The sequence below is a fragment of the Cinclus cinclus genome, chromosome 7, assembly GCF_963662255.1.
Source record: "Cinclus cinclus chromosome 7, bCinCin1.1, whole genome shotgun sequence".
NCBI classification, from domain to species: Eukaryota; Metazoa; Chordata; class Aves; order Passeriformes; family Cinclidae; genus Cinclus; species Cinclus cinclus.
In genome coordinates, this window is record NC_085052.1 from 10,583,021 (window position 1) to 10,604,075 (window position 21,055).

Below are 21,055 nucleotides of genomic sequence, written 5' to 3' on the forward strand. Positions count from 1 at the left end.
GCTGTGTTAGGCACTGTAAAAGCAGAGCAAGATGTTTGATGGAGCAGCTCACATTTCAGGAAGTCCAGGATGCTTTCTACAGTGAAGCCCATAATAATAAAAATAGTTTCTTTCTAATATCTTAGATATTTTTAGCTATTAAAGTTTATGGCATCTAAACTTAGATTAATTTTTGTTATGTTTCTGGTTTTGGTTTTCATGCTTTTCTTGTTAAACACATTTGTGTCCAGTTGTATTTTCTGTACAAGCAGCTGCATTGAGTCAATGCATAATAGACTTCTTCAAAGCAGAAATTGGGTTAATTTATTTAAAAGGAAATTCTAAAGTGTACTTACTCTATATTTCATATGCTGCAACAAAACAAGTATTAAAATTAATTTTACTTTCCCTCCTTTCTCATTTATATTCCAGGCAACTTAGACAATAAAACAAAACTAAAAGTGACTGCAATTACATTAGCATGTAGTGCAGCTCAGTGAGAGAGTGTTTGTAGAATGAAATGATTGCTGTTGAGATAACATCTGTATTTTTGGCATTTTGGAGGTAGAGGGCCTGACTTCAGAGTAGTGCTAATGTGATACTGTGATCTGAAAGCCCAGAACAGTGCTTGGAAAACTTCAGAGGCACTCATGAGGTGCATGACAGAGTCACTGGATGGGAAGCTGGTGTTGGAAGGGACCTTAAAGATCCTTTAGTTCCTACCGCCTGCCATGGGTGGGGATTGTTCTGGTTTAGTTTCCTTGAAAAGGAATGCATTCCCTGTGCTCTGAGATCACTGTGGCCTGAGTCAGAACACAAGGACTTGCTACAGAGGTTTCCCCAAAATTTCAGAAGCGCGCTCCTGGTGTGCTCTGAAAGGTTTATATAAACACACACAGCCTTTTCGTCTTGTTTTGACTTACTTTTCATACAGGTATCAATTTATTCTACTTACCCAATAAATGCTGTCTTTTGGGCTTGTAACTCTGATTATTTGCACACAGATATGTTGTAATGAAATATGCTTATCTTATAAAAAACATGGTGCTTTGGCTGTGATGCGAGTAGTGAGTGATAGTCATCTCTAGCTTGTTTTGCTTTATGACACGTGTGCAGAGTGACGAGCAATACAAGGTACAACAGTGGAGCAGATAATGCTGAAAGCTGGTGTCCTAGTTAGCAATCTGACTGGTGGATAGAGTCATCCATCAGTTCCCTGCCTGTCTCCCACTCTCTGTGTGCCCTCACATAAATTCACAGCTCTGCCACATCCGGGGTGCTGTTGGCATATGAAACAGAGCTGGTGTGTCCGGAAGCACTTTTGCCTACAGAATGGGTGGTTATCACAATGAAAAGCCAAGGCTTTTGGAGACCAGAGACTCCTGGAAATAAAGTGCTAATAGTCCAGGGAAAGAGTTAGCAGATTAAAGCCAAGTCAGCAGTGTTTGAAAGTCTGTTTAGCACTTAACTTTTATTGATTGGGTGAAGTATTAGGTGCTTCAGTGTCTCAGCAGTTTCTTCCTCCATTCCCTTTTTAAGAAATGCAGATAAGAGCACTTTCACACTTCAGAGGAGTGGTCTGACCTTAAATGTGTTAAGGCAGTGATGTGCTTGAATGTGACAGTGATGAGGTCAGATGAGTTTCTTGCCCAGGTAGAAGGAAGTGTGTGAGACTAGAGTGGATCTTGATTAACAACTTGCCTTAGAGGCACAATCCAAAGTCAATGACAAGACTCTTTACTAACTTCAGGAAGCTTGGATCAAGCCCATTGATTTGTGCTTATTTCTGCTCTAGTTGCTCTAGTCCAAATTAATGCTGCACTGTGATATTTCCAAATACCAACATAAACAAAATCCACTCAAGAAGGAAGTCATAAAAATAGGAAAATCATAATGCTTGAATCACAAAAGTGAATCAATAAACGTTAAACATAGAAACCTGGTCCCAGAAATTAGTGTGATGAGAAAAAAGGAACCAACTGATAAATATCACAATTTTTGGCTTCAGAAGCTGGATAGTCTACTTAGTGACAATATCTTATATTTATATATATTGATAGTTTGATTATTAATCCTTTCTGTGTAACTTCTATCATCTGTCAATCTTTAGTTTGGAAATCACGTAAATTACATATTTTGAATATTTGATAGTGTTAAATGAAAATAAAAATGTTTTAAAATGCACATTTTCGTTACTATTTCTAAATTAGTCAGATATAATAGGAGATTCTACCTTTATGCTATAGTGGAAACATTAACCTATTTTATATTAGAGATATAGTGGGGTTATGTAACTGGTCTGAGATTATTCAGGATCTGAAAGTTCAGGGGTTTTGCAGAGCCTCAAACTTCTAAGTCAGAGGGCAAATTGTTATGTTACCAAGGAGATTTCTAGGGACAGAAAAAGAGATTTGGCAGATTCTCAATGATGAAGAACATATTCTGTGTAGATTATATGTGTATTTACACCTTCACGTACGGTAATTCTTTGGAATCTGGTGTCTCACAGACAGCAGATGCTATGCTTCCTTTTAATTCCTAGGTAGTAAGTTAAGTTGTGTCTAACCCTGCCTAAATGAAAAAAGAGGAGGAAATGGAGTGTGTGATTTTTGCAGTGCTCAAACTCAGATGGGAATTTGTTCTGGGAAATGCCAGGTATGGATATTTTCGTTTCAGGCTTGTCTAAAAACAGATCAGTGTTTGCCATTTGCAAAGTAACTTAGAAAAAATAAAATAAAAATGCTAATGATTCAAGCCTTTAATACTTTTCCAAGGCAAATATACTTTAAAACTTCTCATGTTTTTCAGTCAGGATGCCTCATTCCCATTCCTTAGGGGTATTACTCTGTTGCTTGCTGAAATACTGGAGCAATCTCTTTTTACTGCTCAGACCTATATATTCTCTCATGCAGAGACATGAGAGGAGTAACTCATTACTACCACTGATCCATCAACAATGCAGTCCAATTAATATCACTGCTAATGGGGTGAAGTAGGTGCTACAACTCTAAGCCATGTATCTTTTGTTACTCCTAAACTAACTCTCCTGGACAAAGCTAGAAAGCAAATTTACTATGCAAAGATTATTTTTCATACACTACCAAATCTGTAATTCACAGCACTGTAGAAACTGGAGGTAGAAAGGACCCAGCATGTTACCAAATATGTTCTTGTGCCAAAGCAAGACTGCTTGTTGCAGACAGCCAGGTTATAATATTTCAGGCAGTGAAACTGCCTTCTCTGAAATTTCTGCTGGAATCTAACAAACCCCACCATTAGAGATCAGTCTCTCTCCTCTCTGTGTTTTGTGTTTCTTAACACCTAACTTTTTGTCTGCCACTCCAGTAGATCATTCTTGAAAACCCTGTGCCTGCCAGGTAACATCTGTGCTCTAGTGTTAAAAAATTCACATTTAATTTTTCAAATAAGCTAAGCACAGCTTCATTTAGGTCTGGTTTAACTAGTGGTAAAGTCATTCTGCCTATTTGATCCTATGTTATGTGTTTATATACATAGCTGAAACATACTGTTTTCATTAGTGGAACTTTGGCCATAGTAGTTTTGCCATTGCATTGAAGCATTTTGTAATAGTCATATAAGCTTCTCTGAAGTTCCTAGCTGCTTGCTTAGTTTTCCATCTGACTCCTCTTACCCACTGTATTTTCATCCCTCCCTTCCTTATAGATTATGTTGCTGACTGATCCAGAAGTTGAAAGCAGTTTATTAATCAGTTCTGATGAGGGAGCCACCTATCAAAAATACCGTCTGAACTTCTACATCCACAGTCTGCTCTTCCACCCCAAACAGGAAGATTGGATCTTAGCCTACAGCCAAGATCAGAAGGTAAGAGTTGTGGGTTTGTTTGCTTGGGGAGAACCCAGAGCTTCCCTGTCTCTCTGTGTAGTTGCTGCAGAGCATTCAGGACAGTCTTTGAGGTGATATCAGGACAGTCTTTGGAAATACCAGTTTGGTATTTCCAAGCAGAAAACATTGACTGAGCCTCAATGTAAAGGTCAAAGTAATGGATGTGGGCATGTGCTGTGTTCCTGGGGCCTAGCCCTCTATTACTGATCTGGCAGTCTGTGTTTATTCATCCATCCTTTTGGCAATATTGTGTGACAGGCAATGGGCAGAGAAGACAGCTAGGATCCTTCACAAACCTCTAATGAGGCTTTTGGCCTCTTACTCGACAATTCTCTTCCTCCAGTTTAGTATCAGCTCCAAGAACAGTATAAGACACTCCTTGTTCCTCTCTGGTTGGCATATTTTCAAGTAGTTTTTGATTTTCTAAGAGGAAAAAGTAGCAGTGAATCAATCTCCTTTGAAGTCCAGTTCCCTCAGTATGGGTAATCCATCAGCCAAATAAATATGCTGTGAGATTTGCCATCATTTTTTGCTGCCCAACCTGACAAAACAACACAGGACTTTTTTGTGGGGAACTTGTTGTTGGAATTTTTTGAAAATCAGACACATCAATACGAGTCACTTTTCTTAGGGTAAAAGTCTTGATAGACCTCAATCTGTTTAGTTCAACAAAAAGCATATTGAAGGAAAACTATATTGTTGTGTATAAATGTTTTCTATGAGGGAAGATAAATCATAGGAGAAACTATTTCAGTTTAGTGATAAAACCTTCTAATGAAAATAGATGGTTAGGAGTCAATAGCAGATAAACTCAGCTGTAAAGTAACTAGCCTTTGGAGCAAACTGCTTAGATAAATTGCAGATTTCACATCCTGACATTTTAAAGTTTTTGAATAAAACTGGAAAAAGACCAAAATAGTTTGCTGAGCTCCCAACAAGGGTAAAAGACCAAAATATCTTGATACTTAGCCTATAGGCCTTCACACAAAATATTTTAATGGTCTCCTTTTTGTTTTGTGTATGATGAGTGTATGAGAATAAAATCTATGAATATCATCAATTGGCTGAATTGTTCAGGTTATACAGTAATGTAAGGATCAACATAAAAGTTTGAATTCTTTGATGTTTTCTATCTGTGTAGTTAAAATAATTGAACTACTATTTTTCATTCAGCATAAATTAAGCTTCTTGTTACTCTTACTGTAAGCCTGAGAGAACAAAAGCATAAGGAAGCTGAGTAAGTAGGTAAGGTTGCAGAATTACCGTATAGAAATTTTTGGAGTATTTTCTTCCTTCACTTTATACTCAAAATCAGAATACTTCCAGGACTGTACCTTAATACTCTTTGCAACTGAAAAATGTATTTTGCCTCCTAATTCTTTCTGTACAGTCATTGCATGCAATACTTCTCATTCACCCTCTCTCATAGCATTTTGTAAAGTGTAGTAGGGTTATACTCCGTTCAGAGGAATGTGCAGATTAAATTATTACTCTGTTCAGTATGTAATTAGACAAAGCCAAAACGTTTCTTTTCCCTTGTGGCTGTAGAGTTCTCTGAACTGATATGAAACAGAACAGAAGCTGGTCTCTGATGTCTTTTTAGGACCACTGGAATGAAAGCCACTGTGTTTAAGAATAGGAAATTCAGTACATGAAGATCAATGAAACTTTCAGTGGGATCTTTGTCAAATAAAAGTAGGATATAGTAGGAAATTAATTTCAATTGCTAGGGTTTTCAGTCTGGTCAGGAAATAATTCTGAATTAGAGGCCATACAGCTAAGGCTTATTTAATTTATGATTGATGGTTACCAAGAAGTATATCATCACTATTTCATAGGTAATGCCACTCTTCCACAGAATCCTAAAATACAATCTGGATATAAGAACAAAGGGTCCGTTTGTGTGTTAACATGAATTTGTGAGCTTGGTGTTGGAGCTGTGTGTGTGAGGTGTTTGGGGAGAAAGGATATAAGCTGTTTTATTTTTTTTTTTTTTTGTTATGGAATTGATTAGTAAATTGAATAACTGTTGGTAATTCAATACTGTAATTGCAAGAAACATCAGGTAGCACAAAGTCTTTAAATCTGTACCAATTAACACCAAAATAGAATTTTGAAAGTGTACTGAATGGGTATGAGTCACAGCCCTGGTTTCTACTTTAAAGCCTAATGGATATGTTTTCTGACTTCAACAAGCTTTGCCCAAGAACTGTAGATGACCAGCAGGCAAAGAGTATTAATCATCTTGGACTAAATTAAATGTAACTCGAACTGAGGGTCAAGTTCAGCCTATGGCTAAGTGTAAATGACTCCCATTGGTTTCGTGTTTGTGTATCCAAAGGCAGAATTTTCGCAGAGTAATTAAGAGGTCCTGCAGGTGTTCACATAATTGCAATGGGAACTGAGGGGTGCTTTGCAACCAATGACACTGGTGTTAGCTATTTCCTGATCTTGTGCTAAGGCCATATTTAAGGGAAGAGAATCCATTAGTCCCTGGATTCCAGGTACTGTGTGCATACTGACTTGAGAGTCACCCACGGAGGCAAGGGGAACATATCTGCATGGTAAGGAGTTTACATTTTGATGCCACTGACTTTGATACCACTGACTGAAGAGGCTATGAGGGTTTACTTGATGTCGACTTTGAGGAGTAAATTGGATTTTGACCAGTTAGGATTGGTGCAGTCATTTAATTTTGCTGTTGACATGGGGGAGGCAATAATCAACTAGAAAACACTTTTACATCATTCTGGCAAGCCACTTGATTGTTGTAATCCATTTGCATTTGCACTGTCATTGCAGCAAATGGAATGGGGCAATCAGGTGGTGAATAGAGCAAGAGCTGGAGAGACAGGAACCTCCTTGGATCTGGACTGTTTTGGTTCTCAGGAGCTGTCTATCCAATTGAGGATTGATGAGGGCAAAGCCAACAGTAGTGGATGCCTCTCATTGCTCAGTTGTAATAAACAGTAAATGGGTCAGGCAGAATCATCCCTCAGTCTCTTCACAGCCCACTGAATCTATCACTATGATAAGATCTTTTCTTGATTGTTTGAATAGGGATTTATTCCATGGCAGGGAAATCTATTTTGGCGGAAGTAATTTTATGTCCCTGTTTCTTGTGTGTTGATTGTGAGTGAATGTGGTTAATTACTGGGGTTCAGCTGACAAACAATAACTCGTTCAGCTTCAGTGACTCAGTTGCTTTTGTTCACTTATCTTTCTCCTGTGACTCTGCCTTGGGCAGTAGACTTTGAATTACCAGTGCTGACAGACCAGTCCCTAATTCAGCCATGGCTTTTTCCTGTCAGTCTTGAGAAAAAAAGAGCAGCAAACCATCTGCTGCCTGCACTAATTGCTTCATGATTGCATTAATTGTTCTGGCTGAAAGTGCAGTTGTTACTTGGCTGATTCTTACCACATAATTGCAGAACTACTGCATGCTTCTCCATTTTCTGCATAAAGGAGTTACAAATCAGAAGTAGAGTCCAGACACAGTAAAGCAATGCTTGTGAGGCAAAGGCTTTTTGGAGGTCCTGTACATGTAAGCTCTCGTGGGTTTAATCAGCTTGCTTGTAGAACGAGGGGCTGTATTTTATGGGAGTATTACTTATGTATTACTGTGTAATCTTCAAAAGTGGTTTGCTGTGTAATCACACTGTGGAATATAAGAGCCTCTAGTTCATGTGGAGACATCTTCTGCTATTCAGATGGGTCAGGCACACAGAGGAATGGTTAGTAATCAGCTAGGAATAACAGAGCTATTTGGGGAGATGAAATAAAGCTGAAATTGGGAAACACAAGTCAGACAGGCAAAATGCAGAGTCGTAATTGCCCAGCTCAGGAAGAAATGCACAAAGGCACTCAAGTACTGAAAGGCAGAAGCAGAGGCTGAAAAGCAGGTTTAAAATGGAGTTATTGTTGTTGCTTCTCTGTTCTCATTTTAAAGTTAGTCTCTGAAAGAGAGGCACTCCAAATTAAAGGAACCCTGTCAACATAGCACTAGTAAATGAAGAGGTTTAGGTTTGGGGATTTTTTTCTTTCTTTATTCATTTTGGTCCTTTCAAAATGTCTGGTTCCATCTGCCTACCTTTATTTACTGTGTGTGTCATGCTGAAGATGAATGTTAGGAACTGATACTTGGCTGCATTTCTAAAGTGCTGAAGTTTGGCAAATCAGCATTCTGATACTTTTGAGGCAGCATAACTTCTGACATCAAACCATATCATCATCTTCTTCCTTTTCCTGCGTTAAAGGATGTCCACTCCTCATGCGTGCAAGTGTAAATTATTTCTGAGATGACAGAGAAACCACTTTGAGAAGAGATAGAGATTCATATGGCCACGGGATGTCTGTGAGACAGGAGGCCAACACTTAGAAGTACCTTCAGCCCCATCTATCCATGGGTTTTGTGTCTACTTGTGTCTGACACTAGAGTATCTGCCATAGATGTAGCCATTATTCACTCTTCAAGATGTGATGGGCTATTCTGATTACCCTCTGTAATTTTAAAACCTTTCATTTCACTGCATTAGGATCTATTGAGGGTGAATCTGCTTAGAAAAGAGTCACACCTGGAACCTCCAGGGGTTCATTTCAACATAAATCATTCTTTTTCTATTTGCACACTCAGTTTCAATGGTAACAATCATTTCTTACATAGACCAGAGAAGGGAGAATAAAATCCAGATTAATTTTCTCAGAAATTGCATCATAGTTAAAACTGAAACTAAAAGGAAAAAAAAGAAACAATAAACTAAAAACAAGCCAAAACAAACCAGCCAAACAAACAAACAAACAAAAAACACAGAACAACAACAACAACAAAAAAATCAAACAAGAAACCCAACAACAACAAAACAAAAAACAAGCAACAAAACCACCCAAAAAAGATGTTGCCATCAAATGACCTCCTTTTGGTGTGGTTTTTTTTTTCTATTTGTTTGTTTTGTTGTTTTTTTTCCTATGTTGCTGACAGCAGTGGTGACAACAATTTAGAGGACTATTCAGTTGGGCTAATGTTAGCTGAGGGAGGGTAATCCCATCTAAAATTAATGGAGAGGAAAAAGCTTCTCTAGAGTGGTAAGCATTAGCCACTTTGAATCATCCTCTGGAAAAGCCTATCTCTTTTGACAGACTGTGGACACAACCAGGGAACTAGTTTGCATAAAGCTAACATTAGCCTGTGTGAATAACTCTCCCTTTCCCTGTGGCATTACTCTTGCAACCATCTCCACTATTTGTGTTAATATTTGGGGCACCACTGATAATCCAAGGTAGTTTTCCAGCAGACTTGATTCTCTTTGATGCACGTTGTTGAAGATGGAAAAAAGTAACAAGTAATTTCCATGTTAAAAGTTGCTTGCCCCAGCTTGTGCAACGTTGCACTTTCTCCTTGATCTTAGATAACTCTTCTGGGTTACAAGCACCTGTGCCAGGGATGCATAGGACCTTCCACAGGAAGGCCTTGTGAATGCTGTTCCCTGTTTTTAAGACATTCCATGTGGTTGTTTTTCAGCAAGCAGGGCACAGAAATAGCCTCATTTGTAGCTAGGGCTGTATGTGAGGACTCAAAGCACAGATACCTGTTAGGCATCATGTGTGATAACACATCTTGCACACAACCTTTTGCAAATATCCCTTGGTATCTCTAGGCAAACTGATAAGCATTTGGTGGCAGCCAGCCTTCTGAAAATAAAGAGGGAAGGGACATCAAAAGAAGAACAACAGTGCCAGATTGTATCTTCCTCTTCTTCTTCTTTTTTTCCTTTCCTTTTTAAATTAGCCATAAGCCAATGTACAAAGTATGTTGAAAAATATAGTTTCCTAGAGTACCCATCAGTCTTTTACAGACCTCACTAAGCATAATGTGCTGGGGTAACAATTTAAAGTAAAGAATGGAATTAAAAGTGATAGGAATCTCTAATGTTGTTTCCTGCTCTGATAATAAAAGAAAAAGAAATCAACTCCCAGAGCCCAGTGGAAGATAGATTTCTGGGCCAGGAGTGTGATCAGTGAAACATGAGGAAAGACTTTCAAGAAGTAATCACTGTGCTGTTTACCACTGACTCACTCATCTTTAGGCAAATCAATATGTCCTTGCTTATCCATCTGTATAAACATCAGTCCCTCTGTACTCTTAGAGAACTTTTTTTTTTTTTTTTTCTGGTTTGGGATCCTTGGGATACATACTTTTAGTTAAGGGTAGATCTGTTGTTTCTCTCTAATATTTTCTGTGGTCTATATAACTCCACTTTTCTGACTTCCATGAAGAAAAAAAATTCCTTTTTCCTTTCCATCAGGGTTGGATGGTTCACTGGATTAGGAATAAAGACATGTGCTCCATATCACTGGATTTGCTACTGATCTCTGTGGTGTTGAGCAACTCCCATCACTTTTCTGTACATGGCTCACCTCTGTCTTCTCCTTCTTTGTTTCTGTTGTTTGGTTGAGTGTAATCTCCAAAATGTCTCCAGTATCTTATTATACAGAGTGCCTCTCAATGCTACACTCACTTGAAGCCATAGGTTTTAATATATGCAAATGATGAACAATAATTTGTTTTTAAATTTAAAGCTGTGCATGTGTGCATGAAGATTCTGACATTTTGCCTTAAATTCTGCTGTGGTAAGCCTTTTCTCTTCTGTTCTCACTCAAATATGATACACTTTCTAAACAAAAAATATGCTTATTTATTGTAGTTATCTAAGCAATTATGAATCTACTTAGTAAATTTACAACACAGCAGAAAGCAAATGGTGAGTACCCTGTTGCCTGTAAAAGAGATAGTATTTTTTAGTAGAGAAGGGAATTGACCTTGAGGACAACAAACTAAGTGTAGTGGCAAATTCATCATCCCATGGACTTGAGATTGGGTGTCTTTCCAGATGATATGATCTAGTCCAGCCATCAGTTGTTGGCCTGAATAATTCTCTCTACTGCTGAAGTTACTGGTAAAGATGCTGCAGCATCTGTTAGGAGAACACACTGATGGTATTAGAGGCTCCTTCTGTCTTCAAAATATATATGCCAGTCCTTTAAATGCCTCCTGGTAAAAAATATGTTTCCTGTCGCTTTTTTAGCATGTGAGTTGAACAAACTGGGGACATCATCCTAACGCAGTTGCTTGCAAGCTGCCACAAAACCAGAATACTGTCTGATGTGGCTCATAGCTGACAATCTGTGAGGAGTTATTGAGGGATAGGTAGGAAGAAAGAGGGTCATCTTCAGGGTGCTTTGATCTGATGAACATTTACAAAAGCAATTGTTGTGTTATGACCATACCAACCCACTCTGCATGGCAGAGGTTCATGTGGTTCATCAGCAAAAGCACCTGCAGAGCTGCAGACATCACTGGTGTTGGAATGGGCTGTGAAGCAGGTATCTGACAGCTTTATCACTCTGATGTGTTTCCATCAGCATTCAATAAACACTAATTATTGGGTAACCTGATTGATGGCTTCTGCATGCATGATTAATGTATTGCCTGCGACTTAAAATGTTCAAAGTCTATGCAGCATCCCCCGTGAACTTTATTGCTTCAAGGATATTTAAGCTTCTTAACAGTGCAACTTACAAATAGATCAGATATCAGGGAAGTAAATGAGTATCAGCCCTGTAGCCCATTTCCATATGCTTTATTTCAGGAAAGGAATACCATGCATGATTTCAGATTCTTTTTTATGCAAAACATACTTTTGTGTTAATGGGATATTTTGGAAAAAGAGTCATGTTTTCTCCCTAGATTTTATAGAATTTAGTTGGGTTTTTTACACTGTGAAATGCAAAAGAAAAAAAAAATATTTAAGTCTGAAGTTGGCGTTGGAAAGATCAGGAAATTAGAAGGGAAAAGAATAATATGTGGCAGTGTTATCCTGGTGTTACCTAGATATCCCAGAGCATTTTAAGGTGAAACTTGTACTATCCCTGTGAAATGCATGAGCGGCTCTTGAGCTTCTCATACAGGTTGGGAAACAAAAAAAAGGGAGGGGCAGTGTCATATCATGTCTGGTGTAGATAGGGAAAGAAGTTCAGTTTTCAGATGTCAACTTTCCCTACTCCCAGAGACAGTGGCGTCGTGGTGTGAGAGGGCTGGGCAGTTGTCTCACCATTCAAAGGGTTTGTTTGAATCTCTGCTCAGCCTTAGAAGGTATCTGTAACCTCAGAACAGCCCTTTCTTTTCCTTTACATTTCTGTTTTCTTACAAAAATGAGGTAGGTGGTAGGTTTCTACTTCACAGAATATTAAAATTTAAAAAAGCAAAACAAAGCAAACCCAGACTGTTTAATGGTTGTTACACAATCTGCATATTACACAGAAAAATGAATGTACTAGAGAAGAAGCAAGAAGAGAATTATTCCCTGATGAGCAAGGGTCAAATCAGAGAGATCAATACAAGATTTGTACTTCATAATTGTTTTGTCTCCATGAAAACAGAAATGTCAGCTTGGCCCTCAGATGAAAACAAACAGTAAAATTGTAATAGATTCCTTTTCTATCTGTTCTTGAAAAATAAGTGTAGCAAAGAACACTATCTAACTTTGGTCTAATAATGCAAATTGTCATGCGACAGCAGTGCTTGCCAAAGAAAACAAAATGTCATCTTTGAAGGGACTGCATACACAAAGCTATCACAGGAAGTCCTAGGAGAGAGAGGGATTTTGTAATGAGCAAAATGCCATGCTGGGTTTAAAAAATATCCATTCAAGAACTACAATTGCTAAAAGGAGAAAAATAATCCCAGCTGTATCATAACCGATACTTGACAAAAACATAGCCTTCAAATACTTCTATTTTTTTTCTTTCTTTTCAGTCAAACGGAATAAACTAGGTTTTAAAAAAGAATGACACTTAGAATAAAGCATCTGAAAAAAATCTTTACTGCAATTTTTTTTTTTTCCCTCTGGGGAGAGTGGTCGTACATAAGGTGGGGAATTCCCCCTTTGCTAAAGATACATTAGTGCTGCTTGTGCTGCTGTGAGTCAGTAAAGGGCAAAGCTGGTGCTGAGATAATGGCAGAGGATGAAAATCAAAGACAATGAGGGCTTTGGATATGGGCTCCCAGGGAGCTGGTATTTCCCTTTGAGAGCTGTTGCCTTTTCTCACATGATGTCTCCAGCTCACTGTGCCCTGGCTTCTCATTTTAGAGTCCAGACCTGACAACAGAATTGCTTCCACTTCCTTGCCTTTGAAACAGACTTAGAAACTCTTGCATTTCTCCACTTTTTTTGGGCTGAATCACATCTTCCTCAGGGCATGGATAGGAGAAAGCAGGGCTGTCTGGGTGCTGTGCAGCATCACAGCCTCCGTTCTTGCTCTCAGGTGAGTTGTCAGATGCTGCAGGTAAAGGCCCCTCTGGAGGAGGAGCTGTGCTGCAGGAGCCAGAGGGAAGCTGTGGCACCAGGGCTGTCAGACACCTGGCACTGCAGTGGGACTGCAGGAATGGAGGAGGGTGCTACACAAGCACAGAGAAAGCTTTTGCAGGCTGTAATTAATTAATTCTGGGTACCATTACTGTCACCGGCAAATTCAGAGAGGGAATAACCCGATGAGAGTTGTGCTCAGGGATACCAGACAGGGATAAAGGTGAGAGATACAACAGTGGGAAATAAAGACTCAATATGATGACTTCAGCCATAGGAACATTAATGGCCCTGGAAGGCTTGCATCCTGTTTATCCCTGGTCTGGAAATAGAGAGGAGTTTGCTGAGTTTGAATTGCTCCCTGTTTTTAATTAAAGGATCATATGAGCTTTATTGAAACTTAAATTACTGTATGTCAAAGACAATACTTGGCACAGAAGAAACTACTTTGCCTTGAAAAGAAAAACATTGACATCAGAGAGATGATAGATAATAGAAATAGCTTATTGTTATAATGTTTTTATTTCTTGTTGCAATTATAAAAAAGGTCTAGAAATGGATTTTGAGTGTGGAGGAGAGAAAATACTTCCTGCAATGGAAAAGTTCTTGAATGGATGACCTTAAATCACTTCACAAAGTGGTTGTTCAATGTTCCAAAAGATTTTCTTTAATTTCCAGAAAGAAAAGCTTAACTTTGTTATTGTTAGGGTTTCCTAAAGTTACAAATAAAAATATATCTATAATCTTCTACTTAAGGAAGAATAACAGACTCACTGAAGATTTAAAATTGGATGCACTTCTAGCCACAGAACTAAACTGTTTTTCCCTCTTCTTTTTTTTATCTTCTGTCCCCTCCACCTTCTTTTCTCTCTCTTCTTTGACAGTGCTCAAGAGAAAGGGAGATGAAAGAGGTGAATTTCAACATTTCAAAGTAAATTTTAATACATGCCAGTCTACTGTTTACTGAAAAGCTCTTTTAATTAATTTCTTCATATTCTTACAAGTTTATACCATAGAAAAGGCGAGGGATATTGGGTATTGCATTTGGAATCAATATCCTAATAAGTAGACCTCAAAGGTTTTTTGCCATGGTTTGCACATAAAGATTCGAATCATCTGCATTTTATGGAAAATCCCTTAAAAGACATCATGAAAGAAATAGAAGTCCAATATCTGTTTTGCCAGAAAAGGAGACTGATCAAGTCTACCAGGCAAAGAAAGGAGGGGAAGAAACAGGATGAATCTGCAAGAAAAGTGTAGGGCTGACTGCCTTTCAGTCCTTCCACATGATAAATTTGAAACTAAATTAAGCAGAATAAATAACAGAACCCAAGTGATCCTTCCCTCTACTGGCCTTCTGAGAATTACTTGATGGCAGCACTTGTGGAGAGCAGCTGTATGTAAGTGCTCTGTAATAGAAACATTTGTGTATGATTGCACAAAGGCATGTCAAAGGATTTATAATACCTGTAACATGCCTTTTTGCTGACCTTTCTCAGCCTGATTTGGTATTTATCGTGGAAAGATTTTCTGAAATGATTGATATATTTGAATATTGTTTGCATAACCAGACAAGGAGAAGGTGTCATGTTGTTGGCAGAAGAACAAGAGCAGAGGGAGAGTCATAGGTTTCCTTGGAACAAGTAACTTGTGCTGTTTAAACTCATTCAGTCCTGCAAGGGAATTCTAGACACGTGAGAACATCTTTTGGTGTCAGATTGACAAAGCTTTCTAAGGATGGCCCTGCTAATGGAAAGACAATGTCCATCTGACATTGAGGAAGGCAATTGGATGATGAATTTTCATTCAGGGCAGGTTGCCAGGTTTAGCCATGAAGTGATCCCTCAGGTAATACCAGTGTGTCCCATATCACACATCTCAGTATCCTCTGTGCCAATCAAAGGCACCACAGACATGTTTCAGCTGCCCCAGGTGTGTCCCTTGGAGACTGGAATCAATAAAAGTCCAAGTCAGTATCTATGAAGTGGTAGAACGTTTTCCAGGTTAGTTTCTTTGGGATCTCTATATTTTACTGTGATTCATGTTTGTTTTTGTCCACAGTTATTCAGTTCCGTGGAGTTTGGCAGAAGATGGCTGCTTCTTCATGAGGGAGTTACACCAAACAGGTTTTACTGGTAAGAGCAAAACCCTCTTCTTCATTTCCTTGATACACACAGAGGTGTTGGAATGAGGTCTTGGAGGCAATGTGGCTGACTACAGTCTGCACTGCTGATTTGTTGAGATTAATTTAGAACTGGTATGAAAGGGGCATTATGTGTTTGTATTGGAACATTGGAATAGGGGGTTTTTCATCTAAGAGTGATGCAGAACTGAAATATGCTGAATAATAGTCTGAAGAAAGCATTGATTTAAGATAGGAGTGTGAAGAATTCAGTCTGGAGCTGCTACAATTAAGGGGCAAAGCCTGAAGTATTGGAGGACACCAGCATTTCTGCCACATCCTCTAGTGGCTGGTGGTGTGCTTTTAATTCCTGTTAGACTTAGTCCTTGGAAGTCCTTGAGCATGAGCCCACTAGACAGAAACCAGCGTAGCTTTGACTTACATGGAAAAGAAAGCTGAGACATGAAGGAGATGCAGAATTTTTAACCCTGCAAACATGGTTGTATAGTCCAACTGAAATATAAGGTTTTCATGTGTTTTGGTGTAAATCTGTGGACTTCTCTTCAACTCCTTATGGAGGCATTAGTCTGCCTGTGAGCAGAAGTGGGCTTGTGTCCTGTGAATATGCCTTCAGAAGAGAAGCTTTTGAAAAAATAGTCATATTGAAATCAGGAAGAGATGAACCCAATGATTAAAATGAGACCAGCATGGTAGTTTCTAAACTATAAATTTATGTCAAACCCACAGGTTTTGAACACAGCAAGATTCATCAGTGGTTCAGTCAAATATTTTCATTTCTAAAATAAGGAAGAGCTCTAGGTCAAATTTACTTCTAAAGTTGAATTTATATTTGGTTTGCAAAGAATATACCAGAGATTTTGTTTGCTGCTTCTGGTTTTTAGCTCTTTTCTCAGAACCTGTGTTAGCTGAAGGTAATGCAAGTTAAATTCCATTTTTAACTTAAATTCATTTCTCTGGGAGTGTCTGTATAGGCAGTCACATATGTGTTTATATCACTATTTCTTTCCTGCAGGACTCCTAAGGGTCTCAAAATGTTAGATGCAAACACAGAGCTCCACACATTTTCTGTTTTTGTTTTTTTTTTTTCTTTTCTGGGTTAAAAGCAGAAAGTCATAGAAAGCTGGGTGCCCTGTCTTTGAGACACCCAACAGAATTGTAATTGCTGAAGGGGCTCAGAGGGCTGTCCCTGTTCCTGGATCCCCATGTCCTGTATAGTGCTCCAAGCCTTTTGAATTTTCCTGTCATTGCTTACAGTTCTGGTTTACTGATGAAATGAGATGATGGATGCCTGCAATAAGAAAAACAATGAAGTTATAATGATCCCTTTCTGTGGAGCTCGAACTTTGAAGGCCTTTTAGAACCTAACAAATAAGGGAACAGACTTGGAGCTTCAAAGGCAAAGAAAAAGTTAAAAGATGAAAAAATGTTCTAACCACCCATCTAATTTCCCTTCAGCCATTCAAAAAGCATGAAACTGCAAGCTTGAATTTTCACCTTGAACAGAATGCCCCTTGTATAACACACCTCTGTGTGAGCTAGACTGTACAAAAGTGAAATTATTTTTCATTTGCATTCATTTTAATTTTTCAAAATAATTTTTATATTATTATTTTCACTGCCAAAAGTGGAAATAATACAATTTCTGGAGACACTGTTATATTCTGGTGTATTGATGATGATCATAGTGACCCTAGGACAAAAAGAATACTTTTAGGTGTAATTCTATGGACACTGTCTGTCCTCAAACACATCCACATCTGTGCATGTGATTGAGAACACCACAGAGAGCAACACTGGGCTTTAATATGGATTTCCATTCTGTGCAGCCAGGTATTGAGGATACAGCAGCACTGAAATGCTGAATCAGAAGAGAAGCCCTTTGCACTTAATGAGTTGTCACAGTTGGCTCCCCATGCAAGAAAAGCAAAAAGGAGCTGGGGCCTGAGAGGCTGCAGAAGTGCAGTTGAAATCCAGATTTCTGCAGCACCATCTCTGTAGCCAGTGCTGGTATGCAAGTTGGGTAAAGCCTTTCTCAGTGCCCTGTGATTTGCTGTTGGTTGGGCTTTTAAAATTTATTATTATATATTTTGGCTTGAAAATATGCAGAGTGTAATCAGCCTAAAAAGTGGGAAGACTGACTTGACTTATTCTTAAGAGCAGAAATAAATAGTGAAGTAAGATGTCCTGAAGTCACAATTTAAAGCAGAATGTGGGGATTCTCTCTCCTGTTCCAGGTGCTTTATCCAAATCAAATGGCTTTGAAGGGATCAACCAGGGCACAGCTGTACTGGGCAGAGAATGAGGGAAACATTCTGATACGTAAGGAAGGCTGAGGAGTTGCTTTAGTACAGATTGCTTCCACTACTCTCTAAACCAGGACTTCTCTGAAACAGGAGGACACAAAGCAAGGCCTCTGGCATCAGTCTTCTTGAGGCTGCATTTAGTTACGCTGCTTGTTTTGAGAGGGAATGCACACCTGGAAGACTTTAAAGACTTTTACATGGATTTGAATGGTTGATGAAAGCAAAGATGCATTTTCCTGATTGCTCACTAATATTTTCATTACCATTTTAGGCTGTCATGTTGTATTGTAAGTAGCTTTTGGGTCACTCAAGTATCTTGTGAATAAACTCCGCTGAGCTTGCTAGTTTTAGTCTTGAGAAGGCTCTACCTGCAAGCACTGTCAGAGAAGCTGTAGTGTCTCTTACAGCTGCATTTCTTGTATCTGTTGCCAAGAGAATTTTCTTCTTGATTTGCTTATTTTTGGCTTCTCTATGAAACACCTCTTCCTCCTACCACTCCAGAGAAATTTAAAGCCCTGAAGAAAAACAGTCTGATGATGCTTACTACATAACTCTGAGAAAACACTCTGTGTAGACACAACTCAGTTCCTTGTAGCCCACATGTACTCGTTATTCTTACGTCCTCTGTTTCATTAAGAGGAGCCATTAATATGGAAATAGAATATTTTTTATTCAAAGCTCTTCTGTTCCCTCTTTTCATTCTTCCACCTGCAGCTCTAAGTGATGCCCTGACACCCACAGTTGTGATGAAAGGAGATATCACTCTGTGATATACCCTGTCACTCTGTGAAAGGAGATATCCAGTGGGAGATGAGCAGATGAAGTCAAACATTTAAAATGAGAGGTGACTGGAGACTTCTTGTCTTAAAAACCTCCACCAAAAAAAACAAAATAAAAGTTGAAAAAATGGATCTGTAATTTTGTACCTCATTAGAAGTTTGTTAGGACACACTTGTGGCTGGGCAGGCTTTAGTGATGGGCTACTCTAATAATAATACACCTCTAATAATTTCAGTAATTTGAATATCATCACATATCTGTGCATAATCTAGGGATGTGGAAGTGGTGTACTGAGGAAAAGGTACTCCACTCAGAGAGGCAACCACAAATTATGTGTCAGGTGGAGCCCTGGAAGAATCCACACTTCATACAAGCTCAAGGCACAACAGTTCTGCATTGCATCAAGAGTTTTCATGGTTTTTATTATTTTTTTTTCAGCAGCTTCTTGAGATTTTGCTGTTAAATGTACAGTGGCAGAAAAATGCATGGGAGTTACCAAGGTACTTGGTAATTCTGGAACTGTGCTCTGTGAAAATACCCTAATTACTAGGAAGAAATATTCTAAGCAATATTACTTCAGCAGCATAGTGCAGAAACAAGTTAATATACATGGATTATTGCTGATAGCACAATGTTTACCAATGTAGTTGGCATTAGGGAAAGAGAACGCAGTAGATTGTAGTTAAAAGAGTTGGATAAAAATGCTTTACTTAAATACTTTTGAATTTATTTTTGTGATACTTGGTGATTTTTGGTGTATGTTCCTATTGTGGAATTTTGCTGGTGTAGATACTGGTTTGTAGTGAATACAAATGTGAACACAATTGGTGAACCAGTTACACTGGGAATTACGTTGCTTTATTATTTTTATTTTTTCTTCTTTTTTTTTTTTTTAGAGTGGTTCAGTCATCTAGTCAATGTTCAATAGTGATACTTTGTGACTTGCAAATCCAAACATCTTTGACCAGTTATTGCAGAAAAACTTCTCAAAGTGCATGTAGTTTAATGCGGCCAAAATATAAATGAAGACTTTTCTTGGTCATTAAAAGCCAGGTTTTTATTCTGGTCCTCAGATCAAGTCATGCCATCCACCAGAAATTATTTTCTAAATGTCAGTAAGTCAAGGCATCACAATAAGAGTGGCCCTAAAAAATTAAAAAAAAAAAAACAAAAAACAAAACAAAAAAACAGAAAGGTTAAAAATATCATTAAAATTTCCCAAAATGTAATGGGTTTTAGTCAAAATTAGACATTTTTTCTGAAAATACTTTAATCTAATTCTAATCAAAGCTTATCCTTGAGAAACTTGGAGAGGGAGGAAAGAAATAAAATCAAACAATAAAAGTGTCTTAAAAACTAACATAAAATGAACAACGAAAAGCCCAACTAGTAAATTAGATCATCAGGTTACAATCATTATCTCTATTAGTGGTATTGATTTCATTTTTTTACTTGAGTGTTGCACCCCAACAAGCAAGCAGGAGAAATACAAAAGTAATAGCACTCCATACTTCAAGAAGATTGGAAGGCTGGAATAACAAGAGGGCAGGAGCACCTCTGCTGAGGTGCTGAGGATGTTCAGTCTGGAGAAGAGAAGGCTCTGGAGAGACCTTAGAGCACCTTCCAGTGCCTGAAAAGGGCTACAAGAGAGCTGGAGAGGGTCTTTGCCAAGGGTGTGGAGGGATAAGACAAGGGATAATAGCTTCCATTTTGAAAAAGAGCAGGTCTAGATTAGATATTGGAAGGAAATTCTTCACTTTTGGGATGGTGGGGCTTTGGCACAGGTTGCCCAGAGAAGCTCTGGAAATTGGAAGTGTTGAAGGCCAAGTTGGATGGGGCTTTGAGCAATCTAATTTGTGGAAGGTGTCCTTGCCTGTGGCTGGAGAACTGGAACTAGGTGATTTTTAGCATCCACTCCAACCCACATCATTTATGATTTCCAGTAGTCCACATGTCCATGATGTTAATGATTCCTTGAAGAAATTAAAGGAAGTATGTCATTTAGGTAAGAGATGTTGCTGGGCCTCCACTCAGTCTTACGTTTTTCTGAGTATAAGCAGGAGAAGGAAGTGGAGGCAAACATTGTAAAATAGTAAGCCAACCAACCTTTCCCATCAAACAACACAAAAATATGCACACACACTGAAGGGGAGGAAAGCCTATAAGCAGCTGGGAGGACAGATGAGTAGACAGGGCTATATTTGTGTTTCTTTTATGAGCAGTAGCAAAGAAAGTCAATCTTCACAATATAATTATAGAGTATATATATTTTCTTTTTCAGAGGAGGCTGGAGACTGTATTTTAAAAGCTCTGACTGTGTTCACTGGAGCAGCTGAAAGAGCTGAAAATCAAGGGGATGAGGTGTCAAAGCCCTGTTAAAAACTTCATTATATTCAAGCACTTGGAGCAAGCTGGGTGCACTGTCCCTGTGTTTCTGTCAGTTCTTGGCTTGGTGAGATTTGCACGCCCACCCAGGTTGGCTGAGGCAATTTAAATTCCTCAGTGTCTGGGCTGTTTACAAATGATGCTGTGTATGGCTGAGCAAGACCTTTTAATCACTGCAGGGCAACTGCTGGAAGGTGATGGGAAAGATGCCAATCAAAGTTCATTGTGACAGCCTGTCC

General features: G+C 38.6%; 1 protein-coding gene across 1 annotated transcript in view; it reads left to right on the forward strand.

Moving 5' to 3' along the window:
* SORCS1 (sortilin related VPS10 domain containing receptor 1) overlaps positions 1–21,055 on the forward strand; it is a 258,601-nt gene that overhangs the window by 152,137 nt on the left and 85,409 nt on the right. The window contains exons 4-5 of the mRNA XM_062496860.1: positions 3,664–3,822; positions 15,267–15,340. Of these exons, the coding sequence (XP_062352844.1) occupies positions 3,664–3,822; positions 15,267–15,340 (233 nt within the window). The remainder of the gene's footprint in view (positions 1–3,663; positions 3,823–15,266; positions 15,341–21,055) is intronic.